Here is a 17,646-nt window from a genome sequence, read left to right as displayed (position 1 = left end):
TGTAGTAAAGCTATTATTGTCAGTTGATTTTTGAGTGCTGAAGGTATTAAGCAGTAGGAATAGAAACACAGTTCATTATTGTGATGCTTTCCTCTTTCAGTGTCTATCACAAGCTTCCAAAACACATCCGGATGTCCAAGGACATTCCAATGACATTCAAGGTCTTATTTGGTGATTTCAAAGACACAAGTGGTGCAATATCACAGAGGCCTGACTGTCCAACCCATTGGAACTGTGGCTAAAAGTCAACACAGTCTAATAAATTCTCTTTTAGGCACCAGCAAAGATTCAATTTTCAAGGCATGCAGAAACTCTTATCAGTGTACTGATGCTTGTTTTTTATTTACATAATAACTGCCGAGCAGTTGAGGATGCACAGACAGATTGCATAAAAGTCAGCAATATATTTGTTGACTTAAATGTGACTTGTTATTAATGTCATATGGATCATTTTATTGTAATGCAGCCTTGACAAAAAACAACTAATAAATCAAAATCAACTGTGGTTTGGAAAGATGTGGTTCTTAATGATCAAAAATTCAAAATCACTGTTTCAAAAACATCCTAGACATGTTTTTCTGCAGAGTCATTCCCTTAAATCACGGATGTAGAAAAAAAACATGACAAACATGATTAAGATCAATTTCACAACTATTTGCAGCAGTGTCCAGCCAGGTCTGCAATATTCGAGACTTGAGCTGCAGCTTGATAGCAGCAAAAGATAGATAAATGTGCGCTGTGCTGTTAAAATTCCCTTAAACCTATTCAAATCCTCAGACTGTGTGAAAACGCTACAGAAAACATGCCTCGAGCAAACAGAGCGTGTCTCAGCTGTAGTTTTGTCCCGGGCAGTTGATGCTAGAAAAGGCCATGCCCAGGTAGCTAATCCCCACATTAGAAACTGTTCCTTACTTCCATGAACCCTTACACACACACACACACACACACACACACACACACAAACTGCTGAAGTGTGGACTCCACAGCTGCCAGTGGTTATATAACAGCTGGTATGTGCAGTGGTGTGTGTGTGTGTGTGTGTGTGTGTGTGTGTACATTATGCAGCCTCTGTGCAGTCCAGAACTCTGACGCGTGCAGTGACCTCTAACCACCTCCGACCACAGCTTCTCACCTTTCAGCTGCTAGAGATGCTATCCAGATATATACTCTAATATAGCAGCTTCAGTGAAGGTCTCGCTTTAATATAAGGCAAGAGTAAGTAATATGGCGGAGTCAGCTGCTCCGAGCAACACGGAGAGGAGGCATGATAAAGAATTCATGTGCGTTATTAAACTTTTCAGGCTCAGATAGGAAGATGGAATATGAAGACTGGCTAAAAAAAAAAAAAGCATTAAAAGGAGAAATCCACCTTAAATCACAAACACGCTTTAGAGCTTTTGGAAATGTTTTTTTTTTGCATTTCTTCACCCTTTTTTATTATTTGAGTATTATTCAGTATTCCTATTGGTTGAGAGAGGAGGTCACTTCACTGCACTGTCAAATTAACAGCTATTAAATACGGCACACAACACAAAGGCTAATAAGCTTCACAGATATCACAGCGCTGCCAGAGGAGGGACACGTCAACTGAGCGAGACGAGGTAAACCGCGAGACAGAGAAAGACACATGCATGTAGAGACAGAGCTCACGTTGCCGCTTTCTGATAAACTGAGCCGAGTGACAGACGCCTAGACAGTGTGCTGTGTGAAAAAAAAGCAGCACTTCCTGTGTTTGTGCACCGCACTGTTTGCTTTCCCTACAGCGCGACGGGTGACAACGACTTCCTGCGAGCTCCTGCAGCAAACTCCCCGGCCTGGCAGAGGAGAGGCAGAACAATGAAGAGGAAAGGAGAGTGCGTTACAGCACAGGGTGGGGCAGGGAGGGAGATTAAGGAGCAACACACACACACACACACACACACAGACACAAGCAAAACATGAGGTCATATGCAAACAGAGGCACGGATACAGGTGCACATGAAGACACACACACACACACACCCAGGCAAAACAAGCAGAGAGATACATGCAGTCAGAGCACACAGACTTGACATAATATCAAGTACAACATGAAAAAAAGGAGAAAGAAAAAGACCAAAAAAAAGACTAGATAGGCAGGAAAACAAAATGTGAACTGAGAAGTGAAATTTTCCAACAGTCATTGATAATCAGCTTATCAAACCGAAACGTATGACCTGAAAAATCTTTGCTCAGGCAGTGGTCATACTCAAAGTTAAAAATGTCTTTAAAATGAAGTGACTAATTGGCATCTACCACCTCAAGGTTACATGAAATCCTGAGTGATTATGAGAAAAGTCCCATCTGTTTGTACTGTATTTCTTCCCTCCCCTCTCTGGCCCTGAAAGACACATGAACTTACCAGAGCAGACCAAACCCCTGACCTACTGTTCCTCTATGAGAGGAAACGGATGTGGAGAATGTCGCTCGCTCTTTCAGTCTCACTCAGATACATGAAAACTTGCAAACTAACATGGCAACCAAAAGTTGACGACAGAAACAGCTTACGGAGCGGATATCCAGCGCTGTTTGAACACATATAGCCTCATCCAGAGCCAGAGATAGACCTCTACTATTTCTATCTGCCGCTCTTCTCAAATCCTGGCTTTTCAAGGCGAGTTGGGAAGGTCACAAATTCTTAGTACTGAATGTGTTACAAGACACTCCAATGATTTTAAACATGAAGTTCAGCTGATTCATTATGAGAGGTGCTACTCAGCCTCTAAAACTGTCTGTTTAACATCTCCTAAGGCTTTGGAAGGAAGTCTGACAAGATAACCCAGATGATGTCATTAGGGTTATTTTGGCTTGGTGTAGGGAGAATAAAAAAACACAACAGACAGCCTGCGTAACAAACTGGGGCATGGTTTTTGAAAGACTGAATATAACAGGCAGGGAAAATCCAACTAAAGATGTAAGAGGGTTGCATCTAGTGTTTCTGGAGCTTGATGGACTACAGATCGAGGTAACTCAGCCATTGCTGCTTTCATTTTGACCAAGCGTTTTATGAAGTACAATACCCTAAACCCACCCCAACTAATACTAAATCACTTTAAAGGACTGGTTTGTCAGTGAAAGCCCTGATTCTCAGTGTACAATGGCAAAAAAAAATTGCTATGAGTGTCATTACCTGGTGTCTTTAGGTGTCACCTATAATGACTACGAGACACTAAAAGAACACATTCCCCTATATTTTGGTTATTATTTCCACTTATACATTTTGCTTCAGGATGTGTAAAAAAAACACAACACACAACATCAATATTTGTGTCCATAACTAATGCTACTAATGTTAAGAAACATCCGTCAAGAGTTCGTCTTTGTGCATTTCCCAGTGTTGTGACCCCATGTCATGGCTCAACTGTACTTCTGAACTTCTGTTAATGCTCAAATATTAACATCCTTCACACATTTAATCCCTTTTCACACCACAGAGGAACAATTTCACCAGCAGTTTTTAAAAATAGAAAGATACATTTTGACATATGGCAATTCAGTTATGTGAAGGTGACTTAAGTCAAGCTTTGGGCTGTGATGCATTGCAATGAACAAGCAACGCTGCTGGTGACAGTGACAAGCACTAACTTGTTGCATAATAATTAGACAACATAGAGAACATTTATTGGCCCCTTCTCAAGAAGCTCAACAGAAGCGGCGCTGTCTGTCTGAGGCTCAGTCGACATGAGAAACTTGCAGGCAGGACTGGACAATGAAGAGGAAGGCAGAGCAGAGGATGAACGAGGGAGGAGATAAAGAGAAACGGTACACAAAAGACAGGGGGTCAGGAGTCAATGCCCGCTTCACAGATCTTCTCCCTCCATCACTCCTTATGTAGGCTAATCTCTTCCATCTCACCTCCCCGTGCCGGCCAGCTCACTTAGCCTCATTTAACCAGCTAACAGCTGGTAATAAATCAGCAGCACACTCCTTATCTGTAGTAGCCTGTAGTGCTCTGCACACTCCCCCATATATGACTCAGTGCACTCTGGCTTCCAGTGAGAGGCAGCTACTGTAGGTAGAGATGCTCTGCTGGGAGTGCGGGTCAGATAACAAACAGAAAACAAAACAGGGCAGACAAAATTTGGGGTAAAGGATAAAACTGGAAAAAGAAGCAAGAAAGCAGATATATGTAGGATTCCCCATTTTCTGTTATCACCTTCTTGTATCTCCGTCTCATCCCTTTTCACATATGTTGGATTTTAGTTTTATAAAAACAAAAGAAAGGGCTTAGTTATCGTTTGAAAATGTTTGGTATTGCTGCCAACGCAATACTTTTTTAAATTTCTCAGTTTTTCAGTGAAAAAGGGGTAACGTCTGCATGCTCATTTCAAAGCCACAAAAGTTTAATGACGTCAACCTCCTTGGACATTTGTCTGGTCAGAATGTGAAAGACCCAAGTAGAATTGATATGTTGTTGTCATCATTCAACTTATGTGGCTTGGAGTAAGTGTGCATGCAGGTGTTATCCCTTTTTTCATAGATGCTGTTTACTGATAGCCTTTCACCTACGTGAAGTGTGTATCGGCACTCCTTCAAGATTTGACTTTAATGCAATCTTTCAATGTTTGACAAACACAATTCAGCTGAAAATCGTTTGATAACCAGCCTCACTGCAAACACATCGGATGGCTTTAGCAACACCAAAACACAAAATAAGTCCAAATCTTACAGGTTAGCTTCCTACCAGTTGCCTGATGTTACTGTGAAAAACAGCATGCCTCTTACATTATAACTATGTGCTTTGCATACAATGGTAAAACATATTTTGACGGGAAGAGTTGGACATGATGGTCTTGCCTTCCTTCCCCTGCCTTCCTGGATTAAACTGTGCCAAAGTGAGCTGCTGGCCTCCCTCCCACGCCTGGACTGCTCGTAATACCCCCGTGTTCACAGCCAGCCTTTAAGCGCAGCTAGCTTTTAGCTTAGCTCCCAATGCTACCAGGCTGTTGGCTCAGCATGAGTACTTATCACGAGCCACCCAGCTAAGAGACCACCAGTGATTAAAAAGGCTTTTAAAAGGGGTCACGTTTAGCCGATCTACTGCTGGGACGACGCAGGAGAGAAGAAAAGGCCAGTGTTTCACATCATGCCACACAGCTGTGTTATGTATGTGAGACCTTGACTGTATTACAATGAAGTACAGTGTGTGTGTATGAAGAGGACAGCACACGGACAGAGCATGTCCTCAAGTGTCTGGAAGCCTTCAGTCAGTCAGACTTATCTGTGTTTACACACACACTTCCTCAAGAGGATATCAGAGGCTTTTAGGGGTCAAACCCTCTGTTGTGAGTCTTGTGTTGTTGGGTTGTGTCCAGCTTTGAGCTTTTCTCCCTTTACTCCTGAAGGCCCAGTCAGCAGCTCCCATCCAGTGACCCAAACCCAGCAGCGGAAATCAGATGACCCTGAGCACCAGCTCCCTTCTCACTCGTTCCAAGTCAAACTCTTCCCTCACAAACATCTTCCTCCTACTCCTCCTCCTCCTCCTCCACATCCATTTTTAGAAATGAAGCACCTCATGGAGCGGGCTCGTGCAGCAGGCTGTCCACGGGGTAGCCGGTGTTAAATCTGCAGACAAGCTGATGTTGGGTGTCCTACCAGCAAAGACTGAAATAGCTACAGCGATTTTAACATTGATGGTCGATGACGATGATGAGCTTTACAGCTACGTTTATTCTATAGCTGTTGTTATTTAGTGTCAACACACAGAAGTACTGTAGATGGATATAACAGCAACGAATGCTTTTTTGAGCTTGTTTCATTTGGATTCGACAGCTAAACAAAAACAAACAATCTGGAAACATCAGTGAGGGCTTTCCTTCCTCAACAGGTGGTTCAGGTTGGACTGGAAGCGATGGCTCTGAACCTCTGCTTTGCATCAGTTATATTGTGCGTCCTTGTTTTAAGATCATCCCACATCAAAGCTGTAGACCCCTCCTCCCTATCCCTCTATCTGTGTCCACATGCTGTCCGCTCCCTCCCTCACTGTCATGCTGTCATGGTGGCAGGAAGTTGCGGAGATGTACAGGCCATATGGACGGATCAGAGCCATACGGCGGGGTTGTCAGTGAACACACATATGGCTGCTGGTACTGGCCTGTAAGTTATTAAGCCTGTTCGATCGCCACCTCCCTCTAGTCTTACTGACTGTTTCATTTCTTACATTGACCGCATCCACATGTGCTGTGTGAGTGTTTATGGACGCATACAAGCGTGCAAGGATTTTTTTTTTTTTTTTTTTTAAAGGTGGAACTGAGCGGAGGGAAATTATTTTTCTCTTGTATTTCTTCCTTTGGTCTCTTCTTGTCCTTTCATGACTCTTCAGCTATGTAAGCCTCTTGTTTAAACCTGTCCAGCAAAACCTCAGAAACAAAACACCCCACCACACCCTGCTCATGTATTACACTGATCAGTAACACCTGTCACCTGTCACCTAGTGCTGAGCAGTATGACCAAACATTTGAATCACAGTTTTTGTTTTGTTTTTTTTTGGGGGGGGGGGGGGGGGGGGGGGCTTGCAGCTTCAATGCTATTGTGATGTCCATGTCAAATAAACTTCACTTTGCTTTTGTTTCATTTGTTCTCATTTCCTGATTACTTGTCATGTTGGTGACCTTGGACTTTTCCAACACATCAGCTACATTACTCAAAATCTGTACAAGTGGTGACACCACTGAAACACATAAACCATGTGAATGAACCAGAAAGTGCTCTATTTCACTTGTTTCTACTTTGTGAAGTGAAGGAAGTGTTTCATAGATCATAAAAGTTCAAAAAGCTAAATGAGGCGATCAGGATGTGCAACACCCAGAACACAGGAAGTTCACAATTGAACAAAGGTCAAGAGCAGCTGCTTGATTCTCTTCTCCAAGCAGCATGTCTTCATATTCACATTTGTCATGTCTGGTATGACGACTTGCATCATTATCTCTGCTTGACCATTTTCTTTTTCTTGTTCTTTATCCTCCCTCATGTTATCAGCATGGGCACTGCTGCAACTCATGTAATCCCATTTAGAGAGGGTATCCATGGAATGAGACTGATCCATATACACGCGCACAAACACTAACACACACGTACACAAAAATGTACTGTCAACCCTACCTACACGCATGTGTGTAACAGCCAGGGGGAAGGAGTGGGTTGTTGATTAAAGGAGGATAAAGAAAATAGCAGGATGCTGAGGAGAGGAGAAAGTTTGAAAGGGAAAAAGAGGCGAAGGGGGAGGTGTACAGCCCCGAGAACTGAACTGCACTCCCTGAGGCATTTTAAAGTGTGTGTGTGTTTGTGCGATTGTGTGTGTGTGTGTGTGTGTATCCTCGGCTCGCCTTGCCTGATGCAACGAAGAGATCTCTAATCCAATTACAGTTCAGACCAGCCTAGCAGCCTAGCCTCAGCCACCAAGGACAAACCTAGCTCGCACCAAAGCTAGCAGCCCACCGGCTCTGCACAGATTTAGCAGCTCACCGCTGAGCCGAAGCCTCGCCCAAGGCCGCCGACCACATCTGAGTGTAAAATAAATAAAACAACCTAGAATTAACTGCCTCCCCCCTCCATGAAACATGAATTAGGTCTCTTATCTCACTGTTCAGCAGGGCTCCAAATCTTGGTTTTAAGGTTTTGGGAATCAAACCAATAAATGAAGGTGCACATTTGTGTGATTCATTTCTACTCCCTTTTCTCTTTTTACTTCTGTTGGCTTCCTCTCCCTTTCTGACCTGCACACTGCTCCAAACTCTACTTCTCTCTGTGCCACTGGCAGCAGCCTGGGCCCCCTGCTGTTAAATCTCCCTCTCCTTCTCTCTCTCTGTCCTCTACTGCAGATTTCTGCTGTTTCTAATCTAGCTCTCTGACCCAAGTCGCCGCTTCCCATTTATCTCCATATCTCACCTATCGCCCGTGTGCCACTATCGGTTCCCTCCTTCCCTAGCTCTTCACCTGCACTCTTTATATTCTCATGCTGCTCTCCTCCTTATCAGCTGCCCTCTCTCTTTCTCTTTCTCTGGTGTTTTCTATTTGCAATGCTCCAGTACCTCATCTGCTTATTTTTTTCTTAAATTTCACATCCCAACTCTTCATCTTATCACCTGTGTTCTGTTGTTGGTCCGGCGCGTTAGTTAGTTCTTCCGAAATTTTGAACTGCTGCACAGATATCGGTTAAATTAGGTGGAAAGTTGGATGTCTTCTAAAGTGAAACATGCCATCAGACACATTTTACCTAAAGGAATCTTCTGAACATCTGGAGATGTGCTTCAAAGTTTTGCTCATTAATCCAAAACCCTTATGAAATAAAGAAAATAAATAAAGTTAGAGTTACACAGTGGCACCTAAAGATGTCAAATAGAAAATAACTATTTAAACTGATAGATGAAATATGAAAGCACTAAGAAGTAATGTGTTAAATGTTACTAATAGCCCGAACTGAATCTGCAACACTGGTACCAGTCCTGAGTAAAATGCAGCCAACAGTTCTGCATGGTGTGCCGTGTGGGTGGACGGCAACAACAACCCTAAACCTTGCTGCAGGGGGTTCAACTTATTTTAGCTGATCTTAAGACAGCTGTAGCCGGCAGTGGTGCGTAACTATGATACTCTGACAGAACAGTAGCTGCTCCCAGCTTTGTGGAGCCGGTCTCTGTGTGACAAATGTTGGTCTGATATTAAACAGCCTAACGTGTTTTGAGAGAAAACTATTGACCAAAAAAAAAAAAAAAGACACACAAAAGATAGAAAGGGAAAGAAAGCGAGACAAGAGAGAGCAGCTGATTAGTCGTAACCTATGCTGCTCTCTGTCAGTCCTTTCTTTTCACCCCCGTCTCTCTCCATCCGTTGGCAGTGCCAGTTGTGTGTCCTGGGCTGGGCTGTCCACAGTGTTACAAAAGAGTAAACACAATCGCAGCATGGTGCCGCTCTCCTGCCAAGTAAAATAGAGGCAACACACACACACACACACAGACACAGACACACACACACACACCTCGGGCCATGCCAGGAGTCGACAGTGTGGCCCAAACGAGCAGAACATCTTCTAATGCGAAAACAGGAACAAAATATATCTACAAATACACGGCCACATGTAAAGTAGAAGTCTGCTGTGGACATAAGCTGTTTACATCGCAGGTATCAGAGGCTGCTGCTTAAATGTCAGCAATCTGTGCCGTTGGCATTGTGAAATGTGGTTCTATTCAAGCTTTTGAACAGGTCAGGACCCATTTGAGTAGGCGGAGAAGCTTCACAAGCCAGCTCCAGGTATCGAGTTGGGATGTTTTTCGCAGCCTCTTGATCTACCTTATTATTAGGTTTCACTGTACTTATACTGCATCTACTGTCCTTGGCATTGGAGAGAGAGAAAAAAACACCACTCCAAGAGTTTCCATCTCAAGCAGTCGCGGAAGTGCTTAATACTGATGTGCATTTGGACTCTGCAATTATCCACTTAATGCATATTCAGTGAAAGGCAAACTGCCGAGTCATTCTGGTATCACGTTTATTTCTCCCCGTCCCTGCCTGGAAGGAGAAAGGGAGGAGAAGACAAGGAGGCAGAGGCGTCTCAGGAGACGAACCAGAGAGTGACTGTGTGTGTTCTTGTATCCAGGCTATTTGCCTCCTCAAAAGGCATTCAAAAGAACCTTTATATCTCCCTCAATGATGCACGCAGATGGCCTAAAAAACAGCAATCCGTGATACAGTATTGTTACTTCGGGCCAGACGAAGGCTCACTTCATTCACTCAGACCTGCTGTTCACACACCGGCTAGTTCAAGTCCTCACAGCAACATGACAGTACATTAACCAACGAACTACAGATTCTTGGATTTGTAGTTTGACATCCAGCTTTAGAAATTAGCACTAGCCAAACACTGGTAAAGTATGAAAATGGCAGGTACATTTCAGACACAAAATAATGTCCGTCACTGGCTGGTTTCAAAATATCCAATCAATATCCCACCATGTTTACATCACAAATGTGAAGAGTAATAATAGTTTGGTCCGCTGGAGCTGCTAGTCGTGGTTGTTACTAGATCAGCTACTCGCTCTGGGTGTCACCTTCCTGTGAAACCTGAAGTTGACACCTCTGAACTATGACAGCTGAGCTTTCACGATGTGGCGACGGCACCCCACCGCTCACTTTTCGATCTTTTGAGCTACTGGGGGGAAAAAGTAGAGCGTTACTCCAGTCCAAAAATAACGCAGCAGCCTTGATGAGCAGTGAACACCGCCAAAAGTCAAAGGAGGGGACTGATGTCGGAGAGGGGGGTGGGGGGGGGGGGGCTGAGGACTTGTTTGTTTAGACTCAGCCCTGAGCTAACTCAGCTTTGCTTTGCCTTCCACCGTTTTCCTTCCTCCGTCCCTCACGCAAAGACACATGAGGCCTGCACTCAAAATCAGCATGATAAGATGTTGGTATAATACTACTACACATATAGGCCATCTCCATGTGTGCTCGGTTCGGAATGCAGCTAACACCTCGCTAGCTTTTAGTTGTTAAACATTTCTCATAGAGGGCTGAGGCTGCCCTGGGCCTGTACAACACTGCTCTGCTCTCTACGACTCAACAGCCCAGCTCAGGCAGCAGCCAAGCACGCAAACGTCTCTGCACATCAGTGTCCCAAGAGAGCGAGGTGGTGGTGGTGGTGGGGTAGAGGGGCCGCGGGGGGATTAAAGGGAGAGATAAAGACAGATAGAAAAGGAGAAACAAGCTAGGCCAGAGAGTCAAAGGCAGTGAAAGTATCTGGAAAGTAAACAAACCAACCACTCTTCTCGTTATATGGCCAATCTGTCAACATATCATGGCTGAACAGCCCGTTGCCCACCTCTGAGGCCCAGGCCAAGACCTCCATCAGGGCAGCATGGAGTTAACCTTAGCTTGAACTGGAAGTCGAGGCAAATAAACAAATGAGAATCAGAAAATGTGAATCCCTGTTCAATTCACTGTAATCCAATAGAAAGCCCTTTAATATGTTGGTGTTGATTTTCGTGTTTGATGGAAGGGGTCTGGAATAGCTCCAGTTTCAAGAGGGTTAGAGGGGGCGAAATGGAAGGTGACCCATTATTATGTCAATCTACACAATTAAACTTGATGAACAGTTGAGCATTGACCCTTGTGTAAAAGGACTGATGTGAATCAGAGTGTTATTTTTCTCAAAATTGGGTGCTGTGGGGCTAATTACCACTCACAACACGACGTGATTTTGTAAAACTACACCACGTTATTGTCATTAAAGATTTGGCTTGCTTACATGGTCTTTAAACTATTGGCCTGGGCTGCCGCGGCTGTGCAGCCATAAAGTAAATTTAGTGCCAGACACAATAAAATTGATGCTTAATAGAGAGGGATTCTTACTGTGGAAAGCCCACAGAAGCTGTCTTTACTGTAACAGCAACAAGCTAGTTAACAGCCCTCTCCCAGGTGGACACCCAAGGCACTCTGATAAGCTGACTGCTACAGACCCCTCAGGTCAGACCTAATAACCACACACACACACACACTACCAAAGAAACACTGCAGACGATGGTAGAGCTGAAATAAAAGACAGCAAAACCAAACTCTGATGTAGTCTAGACCAAAAGCGACTAGGTGACAGTGTTGATTAGTTTCTGTTGTGGAGCAGGTGACTGCTTGGAGATGATGTCCGCTCGTCTGTCAGAGCCTATTATCAGCGTTGCATCTGCGGTGCGAGCAGCAGGAACAGCCACCTGGGCTGTGCAATAGCATGTCTACGTGTGTCTGCGTGCGTGTGGTTGAGATGGAGACGAGGCGCTGGGGTTGCATGAGGACAGGATTGTAGTGTGCAAAATCCCCATTGGGAAGATCTACAATACCCAGACTGAAAACTTTAACCACCATCTCCCAAAATGCTACCATAGAGAATCTCACATATGGGTTCAGAGATTTGTTTATATGCAAATAGAAACATTTGTAAGACTGATATTGACTTCTAAAAAAAATGTGTTTGAAAGTCATTATTTCTGTGGAACATTTAATTGATTGCTCAGTTAAGACAGTCAATGCATTTTACTTCATATCTGGAAGGTTATGATAACTGGTACACAGAAACACAGGACTCTGCTACAGTACATAATTGGATTATACTATGAGATTCATGTGATGGCCATCGGTTATTTTAAATGTTTCATATTTGTACCCAATGCAACTTCAAACCACCATTAGAGACACAGCAGCAAAACTGAAACCTGGTCAGACGTTTCTCTCCACAGCTCCTATCTAGATCTATGTCTGACAGTTTACTCATCTGCAAAAATTATGTGCATAGTTTTGTATCTTTTATGCTTTTTAAAGAAAATCTATTGCATACTGCATATAGTGCAAATGTTTTACCTTTGATGCTTTTTAAAAAGAAACTTTTAAAGATGTGAAGTGACTCAACTGGAAAGTTTCATGCTCATCTAGGTTAGAAACGGTCCAACGGCCAGTCACCCACCACAGACTGTTGTTGCAGTAACCCTGGGTACCAGATGTAAACCTACCACCTTCACCACTCTACTAATATGAGTGAAGTTTGCAACAGGAAATTACAATGCACATGGTTTTCCCTTCACGCTATTGAACTTATAATGCTGAAAGATGCTCTGCTCACGTTTACACGATTAACTGCTGAGCTCATGACAATTTTCAGACTTGGACCACAATATGGTTTAAAATACGTGAGAACAATCACACCAGCGAAAAGATAGTGTGAGACTGAAAGCACTTTTTCTCATGTGAGCCACAGCAGTTACAATGAAGACTGTAAATATACAGTCGTTTGTGTAGAGGAAGTTCAACCTATATGCATTTCGCGTGAATTCCCCTTTACTATCTGCCACCACATGACTGCATATTTGCTTTTAATTTAATTTTTAGCAGACAATTTGACTGAGGAGAAAAGACACTTTGATGCCAGCGGCCTGTCAAAAATCTCCCAAAAAAAATGACAAAGGATACTTTTTTTTTTTGCAGAAAAACAACACAATCCAAACAAAAACTGTCAAATATGAGAGTCTAACAAACAGAAACATCATGCCTAACATTTGTTATCCATAAAGTGACAGGAAACAATGAGCATGGCCGCCTTCACTGATTATCTATCATAGGGTAAGTGGCATTCCACAAACGATGCTGGATAATGATACGCTGTCTGCATACCATTCAGTCACAGGTGATGCAGCGTGACCTAAGTGTACATTAAGTCTGACTCTTGCTTAAGTCAGGCAGCCTAAAGTGTGCTCCACTTAGCCGCTCGCTGGAGTCTCCTCTCTCGCTCTCTTTTCGTTCAGCATTACCGATCCATCACTCAAAAGCGAGGGGATTAAACATCTGTCAAAGCCTGCCCATTTCTACCCAGCAGGAAAAGACACATTTAGGCGTCGCGCACCTCCCCTGTGATTTAACATCCTGTCTGACTCTGGATCCGGACAGATGAGGTCACTCAGCTCTAAAATAATGCAGTCGCTCTCTGTGCAAAATAAATACACAGACGCAGGCAGACTGCATCTAATTTGCAACTATATTCAATACTCCCAAGATATGCTAAAGCTCCAGCTAAAACCACTGAAAAAAATATATTCTTGTGCATTTGTCACCCACCGTAAGCTCCCATATCATCATTTCTACACCTCCTTCCCTCAATCTATCCACCATTAGTAGGCCGTCATGGTGTTGTGATATGCTACAGAAATTCATCTGATTCCCTGTGGAGCTTCCTCCTTCCTATCAATACTCTACCCCTTCCCCACACCTGCTAATTTCTTCCTATTTCATATCCCCTCCCTCCATCCTTCCTCTCCCATCCATCAGTCAGGGGAAACGTGTCGTCTCCCATTTCTCCATCCCTGTGGATCACCCTGCCTTTCCCTCATCAGCCCCTCCTCTATCATTCATCACGCTCATCCTTCCTTTTCTCTCTCCCTCTCTCTCTGCCCCTCTCTCTCTTCATAGTCTCCATTCTGTCAATGACGTACACTGGACGCATGTCTACTCCCCACCAATGCATTCAGCTCACACAGACACCTTCTCTGCATACACACAGTGCACAACATGCTTCTTCAGCATGCAGGTAAACACAATCTCACCACACACAGACACACACACACACACACACGTTAGTCTTGGTCATTCGGAAGAAGTCAAGACAGGAATAACATTATATTTGCATGACTTTACTTGCAATGCATAAAATATTTTAAGTTCATAAATTAGCATGACTCATTTTTCTCTGAGGGCACTTGCAGGCTGACACATCAACTTATTTAAAGGGTGTCACGCTATGAAAAAAAAAAAAAAAAAAAAAAAGGTTAAACAACTTTCCTAAAATGAACGTGTGAATATCAGCTACATTTAGTATCATCCATGATAATCCTGACACAGACACACAGCGTCCCTCTCTTTTTCCTCTTATGTGTTTCTTCGCTTTCCTCACCTCCTCTGACACTGAGACGTAACTGGGTGTTTCTCTTGAATTCCTAACAGATCACTGAGTTAAACCAGTTTAGGTCTGACAGCACCAACTGTTGGGGCAAAACGTAATATATTACTTCATGTGAGTGACTGAGGGAAAAGGAAGAGGAGGACAAGATGTATAAATCACATTAACAGCTGAGAGGACTGATGCAACTTGGGACAAGTCAATGCAAGAGTCAGTTACAAAAAAACAGGAAAACAAGTATTAGTAGTGGCTAAAACCTGAGGGGAAAAACTGCAAGAAAGTGTAGAGAGATCATGTGCTCTGGAAATTTGTGTGAATTAGGTAGGCACAGAAAAGTTGGTTGAAACATGAAAACACAAAACATTTCTTAGGTCCATTTGCCATGATTGAATGAAATTTGTGGTTAAAAAAAGAAAAATTATGGAAAATTTGAGATGAATCAAGCAATGCAGGGAAACTTAATTTTGTTCAGGAGTTATGAGTGAGAATGTAGCAAAAACTGAGCTAATTTTTCTTAACTGTCTGTCAAATTTCATTAAGTCTGCTAAGCCTTTCGTCACATATCCTTGTGAACTGAACCCAGACAAATCCTCAGAGGCAGAGGTAATAGTTATCGAGGGACTGAATTGTTATCTCTCTCAGCCAAAATGACACAAAGTGAAGAAACACCCCTGACAGCAGGCCTCCTCCCTACTTCTGCCCTGTTCTGCTCTGCAATGTGCTGCAGCCGACCTGATAACCTGTCAGCAGAAAGACCAGCCTTTCTGCAAAGGTGTTAAAACACACCTTGGACCGTGACTTCATTGTTAAAGTCCCTCCTTTACTTACAGGCAAATATGACTTTATCATCCAGTGTCCTTAAGTTTGCATAACAATTACATAAGTAAATACAAGATAACACATCTGACTTGTACTGTGGCAGAGGCTTTGAGAAGTAGCTCTATCACTTGTGTCCTGAATATAATGATCAGAGCCTTGTACCTGGGCTGTAAAGCAAGAGTCATGCAGAGACAGATGTGTGTCACCAAAACTCATGACTTAACAGCATCATCAGTTAGTGGCAGGTGTCACCTGCTCAACCAAGGCACAAAGTACACACAGCTTATTTAAACAGCCAAAATCACTGTGATTCTCGCGTTAAAAACAAATGTTTATTGTGTGCTTCAGTTGAGCAACTCATTGCAACAGACTAACATCTGCGTTTTATTTATCCATCATCCTCTAAAGTGCTTAGACTTATTTTCTCGATCAATGAGCTCGTTGACACCGGGACCTCTGTTGTTTCCCCCCAGAGATAACGTTAAGTTAGCACAAATGTGGTGAGTTAGCACGACTGCTAACGTTAGTTCAAGTAAAAAGCAGCCAGTGAAGGCGCACCTTGCGCAGGAAATAAACTAAAACCGGGCACAGCCGCGTTAGCACGACTGACTGGCTGCTAACGTTAGCTATGTTAATCATACCTATAAATAATTTCTGTGTAGAGGCCAGTTTGTCTCTACAGAGATCTAATCTGGGCGCTGGCATCGCTGGCTAGTTAGCTGCAGGCCACACAGATGCCCACAAACACCGCCTGGCCCGGGGTAACATTACAGTAGGTCGCTTTATCGCTGCCAGCTTTTGCTACCAAGCTAGCTCCGCAGAGCTAGGCTAAGCTAGGCAACATGCTACCCGCTTATACAGCTACATGAATGTGCTGAAGTGGAAATGAAACCGTGTCCACCGCCACAGTGCACCTGTGAAACGCCGGCTGTGCGGCTGTCAGGCACCGAGAGGCGGTTCAAAGACTGCGCAGTGGAGTCGTCACAGGAGAATTAGCTGTCTGTACTCACCCCATCAACCAGTCCATGGTGCTTGTCTGGAGCTAGCTGTGCTAACGTTAGCTGGCAGGGGATAAATCCACCAGGAGCCGGAGGAGACGACCCCCACCCCCCCTTAGTTTATCCAGCTATCACTCTCTCTACCCTGGCTGCCTGGTCCCCCGTCGCTATCCCCGGCCGGGGTCCGCGTCTTGCCGTTCAGACGCCGGTTCAACTTTAAGCGATTGTCCTTGTTTTGATCCTCAGCTTGCTCCGATCATGAAGTGTGGCAGCAACCACAGGCAGACGGATCAGTGTGTGTTGAGCGGGCAGCACTGAGTGACTTTGAGCACAGAGGAGAGCAGGGCAAGCGGCGCGGTCCGCCTGGAGTCGCACTGTCCGGTGAGGCTGGTGAGTGTTTGGGATGCCGCTGATCAACCCGGTAACCTCTGTCATGAAGCCTTGTATGGCTGCCGTGCTAGCTGACAGCCTGAACCCCTGCTGGAGCCGCTGCTGCTCCTGCTGCTGCTTTCTGAGCCAGTCTAAAATCGGAGTCCGGAAGTAAACAGACCCGACCCACTCTGTCTCTCCTGTGCGTAAAATGCGCTGCACGTAGGACTGCATGAACATGCAGTGGGATATGTAGTTAGCAAGTTTAGGGGAAAAAAAGGTGAAATCAGTTCATTTTGATAGACATTCGCCATTCATCATTTCAATGGGAAGATTACATCCATTGTTCAACCGAGTTGGAGAGTAGCACATTAGTTATAACACTTGTTATCTTATTCTAGGGATTAATGAAGGAATGCAAAGATACATATAGGTCACCAAATGATTTAAGGGATAAATAAAAAATATATGTTGGAGAATATGTTATTTTTTTCTCTCAGTTTCCCAATTTCCTTGTGAAATCCCAAGCCTTGGTGGCAGTGCTGTGGCATCCATGATTTCACAAGAATAAAAGACAAAACTATGAGGAGGCTAAGAGAAAAAAACAACTCCACCATTTATTTTTCTTAATCCCTTCAATCTGGACACTTTCACCTCTTCCGACCTCTAAAATTCCTTACAGTGAGATAGATCTGGGAAGCTCTGTAATGTTTACAGAGGTACCATGTGTCAAAATGCAAAAAGCTTTTGAGGTTGATCGTTTTGTTGAAGCTGTCACATGTAGTCTGCTATGTGTCACTGTAGCCTACTTGATGGGAACTTGGAGACGACTGAGGATGGTTAGCGGGGGTCAAAAGAAGCTACTTTGACTCTCAGCCCACCAGTTAATCTGTCCATGTCATTGCCTTTAGTATGGCCTACTGTAGTTTTCATCATTATAAAGTATGAAGCAGAAATAACCCTTCAGACAACCCAGAGAAATGTCTTCAGAGGCCGTATTTCTCAGTTGGAGGGCGTCCA

At 43.8% G+C, this 17,646-nt stretch overlaps 1 protein-coding gene across 1 annotated transcript in view; it reads right to left on the bottom strand.

The window, feature by feature from the left end:
* Window positions 1-16,758, bottom strand: part of mob2a (MOB kinase activator 2a) — a 59,014-nt gene extending 42,256 nt beyond the window's left edge. Inside the window, exon 1 of the mRNA XM_053319768.1 lies at window positions 16,270-16,758. Coding sequence (XP_053175743.1) covers window positions 16,270-16,286 — 17 coding nt within the window. The 5' untranslated portion in view covers window positions 16,287-16,758. The remainder of the gene's footprint in view (window positions 1-16,269) is intronic.
* Between the last annotated feature and the right edge of the window lie 888 nt (window positions 16,759-17,646).

Source organism: Scomber japonicus, chromosome 5, assembly GCF_027409825.1.
Source record: "Scomber japonicus isolate fScoJap1 chromosome 5, fScoJap1.pri, whole genome shotgun sequence".
Taxonomy (NCBI): domain Eukaryota; kingdom Metazoa; phylum Chordata; class Actinopteri; order Scombriformes; family Scombridae; genus Scomber; species Scomber japonicus.
This window is presented reverse-complemented; position numbering and strand designations above follow the sequence as displayed.